A 19,162-nucleotide genomic window follows, 5' to 3' on the forward strand; every position below is an offset into this window, starting at 1 on the left:
AATAGGAAAAACTCCAGCTTTCCTGTCTCTAGGTGAGTAATTTCTGAGCCTGGTTTGGCAGGACTTCTTCAAGGGTCTCCAAAGGGCTGAGCCCCAGTTGCCCACAGCAGCAATGCGCTGACTGGTGCACCTTTCATTGGCTTTACGCCCTTTCTTCTCTCTTTTCCCTAACTCCCTCTCTTATGCTCCTCGGGACTGCCTCCCGAATGAAGAACTGGCACCAAAGCCCCTTCCTCAGGATGTGCTCTCAGCGGAGCCCAAACTCGGGTCATCTCTGCCTTCGTGGGCTTCCGTTCTGATGGCAGCGGGAGACCGACAATAAACAAAATAAATGAGCAAAGCCTATAATGTGGATGGAGACGGATGTTATGGCAAAATAGAAAGTGGGGAAGGGGACAGGACATCAGAGTGGATGTGGGGCTTTTTATACAGGGGTCCAGGAAGGCCTTGAGGGCAAAGTGGCGTGTGAGTCAAGGCCTGAAGAAGGCGCATCAGTCAGGTCAAGCTGCGTTATGCTTTGTTAACAAGTAACCCCGGGTCATAGGGGCTTAAAGGTTCATTTCCCCCTGAAACAATGTGTCCCTTGTGGGCCAGCAGAGGGCTGTGCTCCACGTGTGTTCATTTAGTAGCCCGCAGAGGAAACATTGCGGGTTGTCATGGAAGACAGAAAACGAATTCTGGAAGGTCTCCCACCATCATGTGCGAGGTCAGCCCTGAACTCTTTGGTTCTACTCATAACTCATGTCCAGAACTAGTCATATGGCTCCACAAACTACAAAAGATGAAAGAAAAAACTGGTGAGGGCAAGAGCGAGAAGAGTTATTACATAATTTATAGGATGAGGGACATGACACTTCGGGAGGCTGGAACAGGACTCGCCAAGGTCGCCTGGCAGGATGTAACTCGCACCTCCAACCCCACTGTGTTCTGCGGGGGAGACAGGAGGGCGCTGGCTGTGCCCATAAATGGCTACAGCCTGAGAGCGGCTTCCAGCCCAGCCGCTGTGGAGACCGGCTGCCTCAGAGGGACAGTAAAAGCGAAACCGCCTCCATTAATCAGGTCACCGGATTAGATATGAATGGCCGAGGCCTTGCCAGCAACTCCGGCCCTGACAGCTGACGGGGGACATCGGGAGCCCCTAAGCACAGACATGCCTCTGAGAGCTTCCACGAAGCCTATCTGCGAGGCTGGGCGCATAGCTCACACACTCGGCCGCCAAGGCCAAGGTCAGAGGACAGAGGAAGCCTCAGACCCACCCCTGCCCGGAACCAGAGCGGCACACGAAGGACCTATAGAAACCAGAAAACATGCTGCCCTGGGACGGAAACAACACTCCCCATCCTTGTCTCCATCGTGGGGTGTGTCCTGTGGCCCACTGTGGTACAGGGTCTGGAAAATGACTCAGTTTCCCAAAGGTGAGAAACAAGAGAGGGATGCCCCAGCAGCCAAAAGCAGAGAGTGGCCAACTAAGTGACAGGCTGTTGATAGTTTGAGCAAGAGAAGCACCGAGAGGCAGCCATTGGATTGGACTCCTTGGAGGCGACTAGTGACCTTGAGAAGAGTCACCTTAAAGCCACTGTGGGGAGGACCCCTGATTTAAGTGGCTCAGAAAGGAGGAAGCTGGAAGAGCCTGGAGACAGTGGGTGCAGGCGGCTCTCAAGGGCCTTTGCGTACGGAGGAGAAAAACGGGCCAGACGCTGCAAAGGGACGCGGGGACACGGTGGCAATTCGCCGATGCTCACTTGGGTTTGTTTTCTGAGATGGGAGCTGCTTCGGCAAGTGGCAAGTGTCTCGTCCCCGCTGACGGCGCGGGCCAGGGGAGAGGGACAGGCTGCTTGAGGAGAGGAGGCACTTTCCAGAGCTCTGTCCCCGAGGAGGCGACCGGGCGGCTCCGAGGAAAAGCAGAGGTGTCGGCTCCGCGAGAGAATCGGCTCAAGCGCAGTGACCCGACGGGACGGGTTTGAGGAGGCTGCAGAAGCGACGGCGGGGAGGCAGGTCCCCACTGCGCCCATCGCCTCGGCCACGAAGGAAGCACCGGGCTCAGCAGCGAGGCGGGGATGGGGCGCCGGAGGCCCAGGAGAGAGGTTGTCGCGTGAGGGCTGACGGGCCAGGGGATGTGCTGGGACCGGGAACTGCACCACCGGCCCGCGGGAAGCTGCGGTCATGACTTCAGGGAGATGGAAGGTGGGTGGGACCGAGGCAGGAGTCGGGTCACATGAGCCTGATGGAGCGTCCGCAACGTGTGACAGTTACACTGGACGGCGGGGTCTAGGCTGGCTAAGGGGAAGCGCGAGGAAATTCATGGCAGGCGTGAGGCTGTGAAAGGATCCTAGCGGAGCTGATAGACCTTAGATCTTCGCATCTTCAGCGCTGAAGAACTCTGGGGTTGTGCCAGCAGGAGGCATGAAGACTACGTTATGGAGGGGCACAGCTCCGAGACGTGAGGGGGGCGGGACAGAAGCCTGGAAGCTGCAGCGAGGAGCAGGGTGGACACTGACTCCACCTTCGGGCCCAGCGATCCAAGGAGCATCCACCCACCCACCCACATCCACGAACTCAACCCCAGAGCACTGTAAGGGTTTCACTCAAATCAAGCAAAAGAAGAGTTCAGAGCAGAGCTGGGGGATGCAGGGGATTTTGCTAATGATTCAGTGTGAGTTTGAGAGGGCCCTGTTATTGGAATCACTAAGTCCAGGGTTCGAATCCTGCCTTCCAGGTTATTGACTGTGTCGCTTTTAACGCTCTTCTTGACCTCCATGGTGACCCAGTTTCCTCACCCATGGCTGTTATGAAAGTTAAAGGAAACGGCGCACAAAGTTCCTGGCAGACAGTGACAGCCAGGGCCAATTCTCTTCTGTCCTGTGTTTCTGACTCCTGAAGTTTCAGCTACAGCTTCTGACGATCAAACGCATTTCAATGACCGTCTCATCAGCTGTGCTCAAAGCAACTGCTGTTTCTGTCTCCTGACTGCCCTCTCGCTCTCAGACCCCTCTCCCCCATCCCTCCTCCAGTTAAACAATCCCAACCTATTCCATTCCTCCCAAGGAAGGAACCCCAAGTACATATTATCCTGACATTTTCTGACCTTTGAGTATTTCCTTATTTAAGCTTCGATCTTTGTCACAGCCCAATAAAACCTAGTGTCAATTTTAAGACAGCTATTAAATATGGCTAAAGGCGAATCCTAGTGATTAAAGTGGGGACAACACTGCCTGCCTCCCTAGGAGGGCTTCCGTGGGCCACTGGGTCCTGAGTCCCTCCCTGCGCCTGGAAGAAGATGCTCCAAATGCTTCCACCTCCCCCTCAGCTTCCCTCCCAAAAGAGAGCAGTGTCCTCTGCGGGTGCCCCGAAGCTAATCTAGCACCATTAGTATGTGAGAAAGGGAAGATGGCAAATATTCTTATAAGGGTATTAAGAGAAGGAGGGGGAGAGAGACAGAGAGAGGGAGGAACATCCATGTGAGAGACACATCAATTGGTTGCCTCCTGCACGCACCCTGACATGGGCCAGGGATTGAACCTGCAACTCAGATACGTGCCCTTAACCAGGAATCGAACTTGCAACCCTTCAGTGCTCCAGCCAACTCTTGAACCACTGAGCCACACCGGCCAGGGCCAGAGACATTTATAGTCACAGCAAACAGGTTTGATGTCATGTGTGCACTCGACTGACGGGCAGTGGCTGCAGAGTACCGAGTTGAGAACTGTTATGGTAAATTGTTTGCACGAAGGGCCCCAAATCTCTACCTCGGCGAATTCACACCCTTCTCGGGTGACTTACTGATGCTCCTATCGAGAGATGGTGTGAATTTCCCTGGCCCTGAATGCTGACTTTGGCCCAGGTTCTGACAGGAGCAGAAGCTTCAGGAAGTGCTTGCAGGTTGCCATTTCTGCCCTGGCATCTGCACCTTCACCACGAGCACGTGACTGGCCAGCCTGCTGGAAGATGACAGAGACGGGCAGCAGAGCCAAGTTTCTGCAGCTGAGCCCCAAGCCGACAGCCCACCAACCCCCAGGTCATGCGAGGGAGCCTCACCAAGGCCAGAATGGTCCAGCCTCCATCACTGACCCACAGGCGCTCGCTCTTGAGCTAAAGAGATGCTTGTTTGAAGCCACTGGGTTCTGGGTGGTTTGTTACGCAGCATGACTGTCGCAATAGATAACTGAGACAAGCGCTGATAGTTAGTCTGCCATGGTGCAGAAAGGGACAGCGGCATCCCTTCCAGCATTCTAGGAGAATAACAGGCCACATGGGCTTCCAACCATTCTCCACATCGTCCCTGGGCCTCCCACACAGAAGCCCCATTTCAGGGATTGCCTGGCATCACCCTCTCAGGGGCAGAGTCTGAGTCCCCCTGGGGGAAGCCAGGGGTGGAAGTGAGGCAGGGAGTGGCACCTCAACCATCGTCCCACAGTCCAAAGTGGGGAAAGGGAGAAAGAGTATAGGGTGTCCCCCCAAAAATGTATACACATTTTAACAGCTGAGAGCGCAATTGATGCTTCTTCTTTTCAGATTTAACCCATTGGCATTAATAACTATTCAAAGCGTGTATACCCAGGGGACGCCCTGTATATATGCTCTTGAACGGCACAAACGACACCCTCCTTCCCTCTGATCATTCTGCAGTCATCAGTTGTCTCGGCTACAGTCATCCCCACCTCCAGCTGGACCTTGGACAGACCTCCCATCTCAAGAGTGGGACCCACAAATGGATCCCAGTGAGAGCTGAGCAATGGGCCAAGGAGTCTAGGATCTGGTCTGTGTCCTTGCCTTTGAAGCTGTTTAGACTGTGGGCCTTGGTGACAAAGGCCAGCTGGCTGCAACCTCATTCTCCTGGGCCCAGGGAGCAAGCAATGGGGTGCACATAGCTCCAGAAAACAAACGACTTCAGAGGGCTCCTCTCCCCCCTCGCCCCCCAAGAGGCCTGGGCTACCCTGCGCGTCGCATTTGGCTTGAGCAATGGAACATCCCTTGTGCATTTCATTTTTCAGAGTCCACACTGGCAAGAGCTGCTGTTACAAGATTCCTGGCAGCTAAACTGACCCTCGACTTTCAAGGAAGGAGATAAACAGCTTTGAGCTGAAAGCATCCAAGGCTTATGTTGAACTTCTCTTGTTGCCGTTCAGGATGACGTCTCGGAAATCAGCGAGGAGCGTGTGGCCTTCCTCACTGGCCCCGTTTGCCTCTAGCCTCACCTCCCGCACCTGCCTCACACCTTCTCTGCCAGCAGCTCCCACTTGCTGTGGTTTCACACACATCCCTGGCCGCTCCTTACCTCCGAGCTTTGCTGTCCCTCTGCCTTGGACGCCTCCCCAGACTCCAGCAGCTCCCTCCTGCTCTTCTTGGGCCTTGGGCAGGTGTCAGCCTGCAAGGCTCAGCGAGGTGCCCCTCCTCCTCGTTTCCACAACCCCTGCGCCTCCTCCGAGCACCCGCATGAGTCTCTTCCAGGTGATTTCCCATCCCTCTCTCAGGATACAGTGGCATGTGTGTCTTCTGCTGCTCTCTCGGGGATTCGTTTCCTCTTGGAACCCTTCCTCTAGCTTAAGACGGGGTGATTTCCTATGGGAGCCCCAGCAGGCATCCCTGCAGGGCAGCTTCTCGTTTGCTAATGCTGGGGTTCGGTGGGCTCCAGAGTGATGCTTAGGTTCCTTCCCCTGCTATCTGCGCTCCTCAGAGAGCCAGCTCCTGCTTTCCCAGGCAGAGGGTGGAGAGTTTCTGCTTCTGGTTAACGTGTGGACAGTCTTCAGTGGCTCCTGGGTTGATGCAGGAAGTGCGGGCCTAAGTTCCCAGTTTTATACCTAAGCGCACAGGCCAGGCTCCCAGAGCCCATTCATTCATTCCCTCCCCAGGAGCCTCGCTTAGCAGCCTGCCATGGGGCAGGATCCAGAGGCCAGGTTCTGACCACGCAGGATAATCCCCTGGGACAGCTGGGGGTGATGGTCAGGAGCCCTGGAAGCCAGAATTGGGGTTAGCAGCCCTGAGAGATATTATCAAGGGTCAGGACAGAGGAGCAGTGTGAGACTGAGCAGAGCCTGGCAAAAGGAAAGGGCCAAGAAGGTCAGACCCAGTGGTTAGGGCTGCAAATCCAATTCAGGTCAACACAGACAGGACCGAGGTGAAGCTGTCCCTTCTCATTGAATGCTGGCAGGAGGACTCCTGGGTATACACACAGCCGGTGACCTTGAAGACCCAGGGCAGGGCTGGACAGGCCCTGATTGTCCCAGGGAAATGCAGGACGGTGGTGACTTCCAGGACAAACAGAACACCTGATGGCAATGCAGGTTTCAGGCCCAGAACATCCTGAGGCTTCTCCAACAGACATGGAGCCAAGGTTGAAGGAGGGGCTCTCTCCTGAGCTCCCCTCCAGGCCAGCACCCAGAGAACGGTTAGCTCTGGCCTGCAGAGCTAGAGCTTAGCCTGCCCGAGATCCTCACGGAACCTGCAGGATGGCCCCACCACCCAGGTGGGTGCCTCTGAGAGCCAGAGAGGAAAAGGGAACCCCACTCTCAAGGCAAGGCAGCGAGTGGGCAGGAGGGCAGACTGGTGAGGCCGCCCCGAGGTGAGGCCACCCTGATCGGCGATGCCGGTCCTCACACTCTGCCTGTCTGTCCTGTGAGTCTACCTCTTTGCCTACTTCCGGCAGCAGTTGGGCACCTGTGTTGGCTCAGGCGGTTTTCTGTGAGGCTCCTGCGTTACAGCCAGGATCACGGCCAGGATCTCAAGATCCACACCACAACGACTCCTTCTCCGGGAGTCCTGCGAATTCAAAAGACCAATTATCTGTCCTACCCACTCCCACGGAAGGGACAGGGAAACACACTGAATATTCCCCATTTAAAAGGGGTAGGCAGGCCCGCCCAGCGTGGCTACAGTGGTTGAGCATCGACCCATGAACCAGGAGGTCAGGGTTCAATGCTCAGTCAGGGCACATGCCCGGGTCGCGGGCTCGATTCCCCAGTAGGGGGCGTGCAGGGGCAGGCGATCATTGATGTTTCTCTCTCTCTTCCTGTCCCTTTCGCTCTCTGAAATCAATAAAAACATATTTAAAAAAGAAGAAAATGTTACTATAAAAAATAAATAACTAAGAGGGGAAGGCAGCCCTGACCAGGTGGCTCAGTTGATTGGAGCATCATCCCACACACCAAAGGGTTGTGGGTTCGATTCCAGGTCATGGCACATACCTAGGTTGCAGGTTCAATCCCCAGTCGGGGTGCATACAAGAGGCAACTGATTGATGTTTCTCACTCTCTCCTTTCCTCTCTCTCTAAAAAAAAAAAATCAAAAAAAAAACATATCCTCCGGTGAGAATGTAAAAAGGGGGGGCAGCTTTACCCGGGTGTGGGGCAACCAAGAGGTCTTCCTGCTGCAGGGGAGCAAGCGATTGGAAAAGTAGAAGCGATGTACCCATAGCTGCATATCTGGCTGATTTCAAGAGGTCTTTAGAGTCCATTTTTAAGTGGCTGCATTATTTACTGTCATTGAGGTGATGTTCACATATATGTGGTGTTTGAACATTTTTGAAGAATGTAACATCAACAAAACCCAACTCAAGAGGACCCCAAATAAAGGCAGGAGGAAACTGTTATTACAAGGGGGACGGAAGGAATGCGGTTGCTGCTGCACCCGCCCGCCCTGTCCGTGGAAAGTATGCTTTGGGCACAGCTATTTCAATTTGTCTTTGACACTTTCAAATTTGGGTGAAGCCCAGTTTTGAAATGTAGTGTTCCAGGAGTGTACTGGCTCGGAATGTTCACCCACGCATCACATCTTTGGAATGTTAGGGGCAGTGGTGCCAGGCAAACGGGCACACAGCAATCTAAAATGTGTCCACTTGTTTGGCCCCAACGGCAGCTGAGAGAAAGGCAGGTTGGTCCCGGATTGCATTTTCAGGAGTGTGGACAATGTGGACAGTAAAATCATCATGGGGTCCTGAATGAAAGGGACTAATTACACATGACCTAAATGTTCAACAGTAGAGAGAGGGGATAAATGATGGCATATCCACAGGATAAAATATTATGCAGCAATTAAAAAGTTTCAAGGGAATTTTGATGGCCCGCAATACAGACATATAAATGTAGGCATGCACACCACACACACACACACACACACACACACACACACACATCCATTCACACATTAGAAAAATATTCCATGATTAAATGCACCAAAGTAACAGTGGTAATTTTTTTTAATCTTTAAAAATTTTTATTGAATTTATTGGGGTGACATTGGTTAAGATGATATAGGTTTCAAGTGTACAGTTCTATAGACAGTGGTAATTTCTTGGTGGAGGATTCTGGAGGATTTTTTTTAAATATATATCCTGCAAATCACCTACAATGAAAACACATTTCTTTCAGAATCAGAAAGAAAACAAAAACAAAGGTCTTTTCTGCTTGTTTGTTAGAGGTAAAGAAGAAAGTTCAGTCTAAACACAGCCCTTTAGCCTACAGCCTTCTGGCTCCTGTTCGCTGTGAAGGGTGAAGCAGCTGTGACTGAGCCATCCCTGCCTCTGGGCCCTGCTGCAAGGAAAAGGCATGACCACCCGTATAACCTGTGTGCCTCTTACTCTACCAGCAGTTTTTGTAGCCAATGAATTTTTGCAATAAAAGCACACACTTATACATCAGAAAATATTGTGAAGTTCCAGTCCTTTAATTTAGGAATGCTTAATTTTCATTCCTCCAAAAATTAATGTTAGAACCTACCCCCCAAGGTGATGGTATTAGGAGGTGGGGCGTTTTGGGGGGTGATTAGGTCATGTGGGTGGAGCCCTCATGAATGGGATCAGGTCCTTATAAAAAGGACTGTGAAAGCTCCTTCGCCCCTTCGACCATGTGAAGTAACGTCGAAAAGACGGCTGTCTTTGAACCAGGAAGAGGGCCCTCACCAGTCACCGAATCGGCTGGCACCTTGATCTTGGACTCCTCAGTCCCCAGAACAGAGAAAACTAAATGTTTGTTGTTTATAAGCCACCCAGTTGATGGTATTTTTGTTACAGCTGCCCAAATGGACTAAGACACAGAATTCACATGCCTCTGACTTGAACAAAGTGACTAAAAAATTAATTCTGGTCACCAAAAACTTGCTAAAGTAACATCTTTAAATGAAAGGTTTGTTTCTTGGCAACAAACACTACATCAACCTTTTTGTGTGCTTCGGTCATGAGGTCCTGGAGAGAGCCTTGGTTCAGAGACTCGGGGTCCAGATCTAAGCGCAGGAATCACAGCTCTCTGTGTGGCCTGGGGCCCACCCTTGGCCATCACAAACCTCAGTTTCTCTGTCTGCAAGTAATAATCAGAGAGAGGAAGGCAAGATATTCAGCAGACCATAATCTTTGATGCAAGCGTGTCCTGTAAGTATTGGTGGAATAATTTGGTCATTTCCCAGGCACCAATCAGGAACAGTTACAGGGGATCACCAAGAAAAAGCCCCAGACACTGAGCACAATTATAAGGCTCTGGCCTTTTTGCTGGAACAATTAACGAGGAGAGAATGACACCACTATTCTTGTTCACTCCTCCCCCCACTCCGTGTTTAAAATCCAGCTTGTGCGCCGTCTGGTTTGGCTCAGTGGTTAGAGCATTGGCTCGTGAACTGTCCCAAGGTCTATTCTGGCCAAGGGCATGGACCTCAGTTGCAGGCTCGGCAACCAGCCTACGTGTCTCTCACATCGATGTTTCCCTCTCTCTCTGAAAAGCAATGGAAAAAATATCCTCGGGTGAAGGCTTAAAAAAAAAAATCCAGCTTGTGTACTTTCTCGGGGGTTGTCAAACCAACCCGGCCAAATCCAGCCTGCCACCTGCTTTTATAAATAAAGTTTTATTGGAACACAGCTATGCTCATTCATTTATGTATCATTATCTGTAACTGTTTTTGTACTATAGTGATAGAGGTGAGAGGTTGTGACAGAAACTGTATGGCCTATAAAACCGAAAATGTTTACTATCTGGCCCTTTAGAAAAAGTCTGCTGACCCCCCTACTCTTTGATACACTTGTCTCAAGAAATGGGTTAGGGAGAAGCTGTTGGAAGCTGTATATGGATTTCACTAAGAGTTTACAATCTACCCTAGGAAAAGATATAAAAAGGGTAGGAAGTCATATGTCTGTTGTCAGGAATTCTTCAGTGGGACAAAATTTTGCTACTTAAAAAAACCTTGATTTAAAAAGGAGGGAGGAAGGGGAAGAAACGGGAAAGAAGACCCCCTTCCCTTGCTGGGCGAGTAGCCCTCAGAGCAGTCAGCTGTGGGCTAGAGGAAGACCCTTGGTGATTCTCCTCCCAGAGCCCCCCACTCTTTATCACAATATGATGCATCAGCAATGCTAAGGGCCAGGCTGGCTGGGAACTGAGATTCCACCCTGAGGCAGAGGTTAGATAATACCTAGATACTGAACACTGTATTTGCTAAAATATAGTGTGTGAAACCCTCTAAACAGTTCCCATCTCTTGATGACCAGAAATTTCTCTCTTGCCAAGGTTAAAAAGAATCAAAGTATGGTCTACTCCAGGTAGAGAAGGTGCCTCCACGCTGGCGGAACCCTAGAGCATACCACGAGGTAGGTCTTCTTTCCATACTTCTAACGTGGTCATGTTAATTGTGAACATAAAAAAATCTCTCCAAATACTCATCTTGACAAATAATTCATTATATTCACCCAGACAGAAAATAAATTCTTAACTATATTGAAATAGATTTCAACATAGAAAAAAAGCACAATCAGCCCAGTTGGCATGGCTCAGCAGCTGTGCATCCACCTGTGATCCAGAAGATCTCAGTTTGATTCCTGGTCAGGGCACATGCCTGGGTTGTGGGCTCGATCTCTAGCAGGGGTTATGCAGGAGGCAGCCGATCAATGAATCTCATCTCTAATGTTTCTCTCTCTCTCCCCCCTCTCTTCCTCTCTCTAAAATCAATAAAATATATATTTTTAAAAAGAAAACACAATCAGCAGTTTTTATACAGTAAATAAACTTTATTTATCTGCTCGAGATGACATTGCCAACAGTCACAGGTGTGCATACAATAGTTATGTATTGACTATTTACAATTTACAGTAGTATTTTTTCCTCTGAAAAATATAAGTACAAAAGCTAAGTAAACAATGAGGTACTGCAGTTTGGATTTCTCATGTGTCATAACTTAAAGAACTAGTCTTTAGTAAATATTCAACAAATCAATCTGGATAAAATAGTCAATTCAATGCTCTAATTGATCAGAAAAAATCCACTAAGTTTCACCTCAAAATGTATTGCACAAGTCTTTTTTAAAAATCACTCTAAAAATAAATAGAAAAGGTAAGCCATTCTTTTAAAAGGGACAAACAGAATGGAAGAAAGGAACATTAAGTGAGCCCATAAATCAGATTAAGTTATTTAAAAATTTTAAACAACATAAAACTCTTCCCAACAACAAAGAGAAGCAGCAACTATCACCATTCCCCACGGGTACCGCCTATTTCAAGGCCGCCTGCGATATAAACGCGGGCCAATGCCGGCCTTGTCCCGGTCTTCTGGCTGCATGAAGAGCCCGGAACAGCTTTTCTCGAAGAGCAGCAGCGTGCAGCCTTCCAACGCCGCCAACATGGCTCCCCTGTCTCTTCAGGATGAAGGCCGGAGCCATGACTGGGAAAGAAAAAGGAGGACAGAGAAAAACACCCCTAAAGCCAGCTTTTTGGGACATCAGTTGTTTCAAGTTAAAATTAAATTTTATTCTTTGGCCTGGGGACTGAAGTAGAACTGTTCTAAGGATTAAATCCTATGGAAATCTTCTAAAAATACTGTCCTTGGAATGATCTGCCCTGGAGTCAGCAATCCTGACAAACAGGATTTGTAAGTGACACTGAAGCCGTAACCTTCACCAGGAGCTGGACGCTCCCATGTCACAGTCAGAGAAAGCCTGGAGCCACCGTGCTGACTCCGCAGAACTTCTCCAGGACGCAGCAATCCAAGCTGGATTCACAGGGGAGCGAGTTCTTCCCTCGCCCTAATGTGTGATTTTCCTACATATTGCAGTACCCCGGGATGAGATGTGAGGCAGCAGAGGGGAGAAAACAGCACTTTGGTGTAGAAAGCTATGCCTCACCTAAAATTAACAAACTTAATTTTAAAAACTCAAAACGTTATGAGAAACGAAGCTAAACCTTCCTAATAAGGTTTCCTGATTAAAATGCTAAAATCTCAAGTATAAGGTCAAGCACGAGGTTTAAAAAAATGCCATAAAAATAAATTACCGAGTAAGATTAAGTAATAGCAACAAACTTTCATATACCTTTAGTGGAAAGGGAAAGTTTAAGTCTTTCCAATTTGTAAATGAACAATAGAATCCACTACTTATGATGTACTTCAAATAGCATATGACTTATGAAACTAGCTCAATGATCATGTTGGCCCTAGAAAGCTAGACAAGATAAGAAAAAAACCTTCTCTTACATTTACATTCCCATGTCAGCTATTATTTCAAAACCTTAGCTTGAGCTGTCAGGGGAAGAAATTCATGCACGACCGATAACAAATGTCAATGTCATGAAAGACAAAAAGGCTGAGAGAAGTTTTCTGTTTAAGGGAGAGACTAGAAAACCATGACAACAAACTGCAATGTGCAATCTTTGAATGGATCCTGGAATTTAAAATATGAAAGACATTATTTGGAAAACTGGGAAAACATAAGTATTTACTATATACAAGACAACAGTATTATGTTACCATCAAATTTCCTGAGAGTGATTATTGTATTATGAATATATAGAAAAAGCCCTTGTTCTTAAAAATATTTGCTAAAGTATGTCGTTTATGTTTGCTAACAACTGTCAAATGTTACAGAAGGAAAATACACATGGAGAGAGTGTGAGAGCAAGTGAAAAAATTTGGCAAAATGCTAATAATTGGTGAATATAGGTGAGGGTATATAAGTGTTTATTGTACTATTTTTGCAAATCTTATGTTTGAAATTTTTCAAACTAAAAGTTGAGGAGACAATCAATCAATCAATAGAAATGTGACACAGTAATCATTTCCAGTGATTAATGACAGTATTTAAATGCAATAATATAGCAAGTATAATGCTATATATTATTAAAAGGAAAATTTAAGACTTACTGAGTTTGATATGGGATTTACATGACTAAAGACAATTCTAGACAAGTTAATTGATATATATTAAAATCAAAATGAGACAAATGTAGGCATAAAGGATTTTTAAAGTTAAATGGTTTTTAAAAATGCTGTATAGCCCAGCCGGGTGTGGCTCAGGGGTTGAGCGTTGACCTAAGATCCAGGCGATCAGGGTTCGATTCCCAGTCAGGACACAAGCCCGGTTTGCGGGCTCAATCAATGACTCTCTCATCATTGATGTTTCTATCTCTCTCTCTCCCTCTCCTTTCCTCTCTCTGAAATCAATAAAGATATATGTTTAAAAATAAAAAAAATAATAATAAATAATAAAATAAAAATGCTGTATATTGGCATTTTAAACCTTGATACTGTTAGCTGAATACCAGCCAAATTAACAATCACAGAAAATCTTTAATTATAATTAAGCTCTATTAATTGTGATCCAGGTTATTTGTGATTTCTGAAAATTCTAGCAGTAACAGGTAAAAATATACCCTAAATTTTTAGGGGGTGCTAAGTCAAGCTAATAGCATGAATAATACGTGGAGGTGATTGGAGGGGTGTTTAAGTAGTAAAGACAGTCAACTGCTTCGAAGTATTTTAGATGCCTCCACTTCACTGTAGTAACACGGTAATTAGAAACAGCCACCTTCAATTAAAGCTGGCTGCCTAAGGGTCTCCACAGGACAAATGTGTTATTTGGTTAAACTGTATGATCTTAGGAAATAATAAAAACTGCATTTATTTTTAAATCAGCTTTACTAGTTTTCAATATTTCAGACTAGCCTTGACTCCAAGTAGGCTTTTACAATATTTTAAATTCTGGATTTGTGAAACATATCACTTCACTTTTACCTAGAAAATGATTTTTCATCTCTCTCTCACAATCTTTATTGACTTCAAAGCACATTCTTAGGAAGCAAAAAACTGAAAGGAATATAAAATACATAATTTTTTTTTTGATTTTTAAACAAAATTTCAAAGAGAAATTCTGAAACTTCCAAGTACTATTTAAAGGACTAAAATTTCCTAAAATTATATCATCTCATTGGTAGTGGTGATTATTAATCTATATATTATTAATCTATAAAACAATTAATGGAAAATACTTATATTAACCCATAGCAAAATCATATGTTCATTAAACAAAAAAGCAAAAGAATTCCAGCGAAATGGTTAATATCATGCAACACACATGATTTTTGCACAGAAGACACAGACATGATTCTTCACTCACCACATGCTAACTAAGCACAGACTGATGGTTACTCAGAAGATACCACTGCGAGGTGAAGTGTACTACAAAGCCAGGAAGAAAAAAAGCTTATTGGGTTAGTTTTAAGACTTAGTATAACACAAAGATTATATGTGTATATGTACTTCAAAGGATTGAACAGATTGTACTTAAATTTTTCTCTAATCTCCCCAAATCAAGGAAGTATAAGCAAAATATAAGAAATCTGTAATACCTCCCTCCTATCCTGAGTAAATATAACACTAGGTAGCTGAGATTTTTACTTGTAACTTTAATTTAAAAATTTAAACAACATAATTAAAGATGTACTTCCCATTTTAAGTACATACTTATATGCTAGATTAATTAGTGTATATGATTATTTGCTTTATAAAAAGATTTCTTTCATAATTCCATTAATGAACACATTCAAATTAGATTTACATAATCTCAGTTGACCATCGAAACGGGAAAATGCTGATGAACATGACCACAGTCTACCTATGTCAAACTGTCACTCCTAATACATGTCAAGTTTATCAATGAGTGGTTCTCCTGTAATTCAATGGTACATCAGGAATGAGGACACACCCAACATTTCCAGTCAAAGGGACCCAACTTCAAACACAGTTTTGATACAGCAACCTTTTTAAATAAATTCTATGTCCTGTTTTAAGATGGTCATAACCCAAGATTATTAATTAGCTCCCTGGTTTGCTTTAAAACAGCATCAGCAAAAATAGGTGCAAGTTTATAAAATCTGAGTCTATTCTTGGATAATGTGACCAACCTCAGAAGTATCACTTTATTTTTTTATATTTAATATAAGTTAGTAAAAAGCAGTAAAATCAAAAGGCAAACTAGAAAATAATATTTGCAACACACACAACACAATGAGGTTAACATCCTATTGGAAAACCTGCAAAATATATGTATATGGATGTTCCCCTGTGTCTAGTCTTGTAAGTACTGAGAAACTGGAAACCACCTGAGTGTCCATGAATAGGAAATTGGTGAACTAAACTGTAGGACATCCATATAATCATACAGTTAGCCATTAAAAAGTCTGAGGTAGATCTATTCATAATGAGGAGGCATAATATAAAAATATAGGTGAAAAAAAGCAAGCTGTTGCCTACTCTCATTTTTATAAAATAATTAACTGATGAAGGAATAATTATCAATATATTAATAAAGCTTAGACAACCCTGGGACAGTTACCACACTACTAACAAAGATGACCTTGGCACGGTGGAAATACCTGGGAGGCTGGAGATCATGAAGACCTCCCTTTCTGCGTAATGTTTCTGAATTATTTACAATGTGTTTTGATCATTTACAATGATCACTTATTATATAATTCTAAAAAAAAATCAAGAGTCAAAACTGCTTTCAAAACAACAAATCCATATTTTACAGGTGCAGTATCTTTCACTGTGCATCGGTTTTATATGCAGTTGTTTCCTGAATCCACCTTGCATGCTGTACTGAGACTATACAAAGGGAAAAATAAGCCTCCGCTGGAATAGAAACCATTTGTACCTAACAATGCTGAAAGGTTCTGATGATTTTATTAATTCAGAGGAGATTTTAAAAATTCCAACCAAAGGGAGAGACATGAGAAACATTAACTGAAATACAAGGCTGGTCCAGGGCAAGGACTAATCAAGAACTTGACGCAGAACAAAGGATCAGTGTGAAAGCAAAGCCAAAACAAAGTCAATAGAAGATCAATTACTAAAAATTCATATCTGCCCTATATTAAACTTTCTTACTGTGGCTTTACTCTCATTTATCAGGCTACAGTATAATAAAAATAAAAATTTTTAATTTCTTTTACCAACTCAAAGGCTTTGTAAATGAGGCAGAATGTAAATAGATAAGACAAAGTCATCTTCTATCAGTAACCTACTTTGCAAGCTTACCATTAGTCGAGCATCTTCTCTTTCCAAAATTTTCTGAGTCTGATCATCAGGGAACTTCAGTACAGTGGTTATAACTTTTGCCATGGTCTATAAGAAAAACAAGAGATGATGACTAATGGACATTAGAGCAGAAGTCTTGACCCATTCTGACATGTTCTGCTGGTGAGATTCTTTAGTGCGCTCAATGGAAGCCACAACCAAAGAAGTATGATGTGAAGGTATCACTCAAGGAAATCACAGCCAACACTAGAACTTCATTTAAAAGGACTCCTCATAATGTCTGGTTGATTTTACTTTAAGAAGATGCATTTACAATAGCATGAAGCTATATAAAGTTCTAATGCTCTTGGCCCTTTATCTTAAGATGAAACTTTATTATTCATTTTATAAGGCTTTTTATTTGTATAAATCTATCTAGTAAGTGATGAATTGCCAAAACATATGTTCTAAATAATCAGAATTAGATACTCCCAAGTTCAGCTTTAACTAAATCACATCATATATCTCATAAACATGGGCTACTGCATGAACATGAACATGCTCAGTTGGTATTTTTAAGACATGCAGCACATCAACCTAATAGAAATACAAATTACATTTTAAATAAACACAAGATGTTTTGTTTGGTAGAAAACATGACGGATCAAACAATTACACATGGTGGCTTGCAAAACAAGATAATAAATTGTGCAGATCTAAATAAATATACCGTAAGTCAGACTGTCACCCATAAGCTCGTGGAAAATTCTCCTCAAAGGCTGAAATTCCCTATTTTGTATCAAGATGAGATGTTTTGAGGGAGACAGAGAGGAAAGAAGATACCACTTATGAAATAAGTAGGACAACACGTTTAGAGCTTACATACACATTCAGGCGCTAGTGCTCTCCTAAGGATTCCTACAGAGAAGGGGAGGATCACCCAGAGAACTGACTCTAACATTCCTTGTTGCTACACAGACTGTGTGTGTGGGGGGGGGGGAGTGGAGGAGACAGACTAGAGAAGGTCACTGAGGAGAAGATGACATAATAGAGTTAACCAAAAATTTTGGAAACTCACATCATTAGAAAAAAAAGTATAATTATTTCCAGGAAGGAAAGAAACTAACATTTTAAAAATTCATATTATGTTAATTTCCTATTATATTATGTTAATTTTGTTAAAATTCCTATTATATTAATTCCTATTGAGCCTAGGCAAGGCACTTTACATACTTCTAATACTTATATCAACTAAGGTATCAACTAATAACACAAACTCCAACACAGCGAGATCTTAGTTTCAGCTCCTCCTTTTTATTTTCTGCCTCTGCCATTTTGATGATCAAAAAAATACCATTTAAAACAACTTAGTTCTTGGAGAATTCCACAGGAATTCTACAAAAACCCTCACCCTTTAAAATTGTATTGCTAAACTTGAAGTCTAGAATAAAGTGTAAGTATGGCATGAGATGGCAAGAGAAACATGAAGTACCCACTTCAGTATTCTTTTTATTAACACTCTGAAGCAATTTTAAATGTTTTCTGGAATACTATCTATGAAGGCTGTTTTTAGAAAATAACAAAAATCTAAAATTCAGGAATTTACAATTATAAGAATTTCTTTAATTTCAATAGCTTATGAAGTTCAAAGTGCCCAAAAGTCCATTTATATTCACTATGAAACCACATATACAAGGATACACAAGCATGTCTGTCAAAAAAACCCAAAAAACCAAAAACAAAAGAAAACTTTGGCTAGTGTCTTCACATTTCTAGACAGTGGGAAATGGGAAATCTACCTCTAAATTCATCAGCAATTTCATCAGAATTTGCAGCTGATCACCTAATAAAGACTTCAAGGTCTTCCTTGGCATGCTAGAAAACTCTAATGTGAAGCCCAGCTCTCTGCCACACCTTGGGAAAGAAATCAGACTGTCCACTCTCCAAACAATATCCTCAGGCCCAGGGAGTAAGGGGTAGTTCAAATGAGCCATCTGGGTTAGAAGTAGCCTGTGTTGCAAGGTTTTCTTTAGGGAGAGGCTTCAGTAAAAGTTAGGATGAGAAACGATTTCTATTGAAAGGAGAACAGGCTGACGTTTAGTATCAATAATAGCACAAAGGATCAAAACCCAAGAAAAAGAAAGTGCAAGAACAGAAGATAGAGGGGAGCTTATTTAACTTCATACTATAAGAATGTGTCCTACATGTGGTCTTAAAACAATCATCTGCCTCATAAAATCAGAGACCCTCCGTGCAAAGGCAGGTGAAGAAACGCAGGTGGGGTGACAGACAGATCCTGCTAGACAAGAAACAACTAGATGGGGTCAAATTGCAGAGGCCACAACAGAAATCTGGCTCATTGTAAAGCCATAATCTGGTCTCCATTTCAAATTCTTGGTTGTGTAAAAATTGGGAAAATCAGCAAAACATATGTCTAAAACGGTTCTGATCTTGACAAACCCCTACTCAAAAATTTCCAGGGCCACCCCCACCCAATACCTCCAGGTAAAACTCTGGAAACATTCCAGGCCCTCCACACTGTGCAGCCCTAAGCTAAGCTGCTTCCACCTCAAAGACCCAGTGTTTTAATTGGATTAGGCTACATGTCTTCCAAAACCCACACTCAATTTCCTGCCTTAGACCCTCTGTCTAGGCTTTCCCTCCTATCTGAGCTCATCTATCTAACCCTAAGCCCCCCTTTAAAACCAGTAGACACACCTGTTTCTCCATGTCGTCTTCCCTGACCTTCTAGCAATAAACATGAAGACTCCATGCCTCTCTTAACAACATCACATTGTGCTTAACTGAGAACAGCTCCCCTTCCCTACTAGAGACGGTCCCTGACTTATAAATTTTGACTTAAATTTTTCAACTTTATGACGGTGCAAAAGCAATATGCATAATAAATA

The 19,162-nt window shown here is 44.3% G+C and overlaps 1 protein-coding gene across 6 annotated transcripts in view; it reads right to left on the minus strand.

The window, feature by feature from the left end:
- Window positions 1-10,957: 10,957 nt before the first annotated feature.
- GOLGA4 (golgin A4) overlaps window positions 10,958-19,162 on the minus strand; it is a 79,003-nt gene continuing 70,798 nt past the window's right edge. For 5 of the 6 annotated variants that reach the window (XM_087824868.1, XM_087824867.1, XM_087824864.1 and 2 more), the window contains one exon: window positions 10,958-16,361. In XM_087824868.1, the coding sequence (XP_087680994.1) occupies window positions 16,194-16,361 (168 nt within the window). In that variant the 3' untranslated portion in view covers window positions 10,958-16,193. The remainder of the gene's footprint in view (window positions 16,362-19,162) is intronic. The other variant, XM_087824865.1, reaches the window with a different exon arrangement.

Source organism: Miniopterus natalensis, chromosome 15, assembly GCF_054644295.1.
Source record: "Miniopterus natalensis isolate mMinNat1 chromosome 15, mMinNat1.hap1, whole genome shotgun sequence".
Lineage (NCBI taxonomy): Eukaryota > Metazoa > Chordata > Mammalia > Chiroptera > Miniopteridae > Miniopterus > Miniopterus natalensis.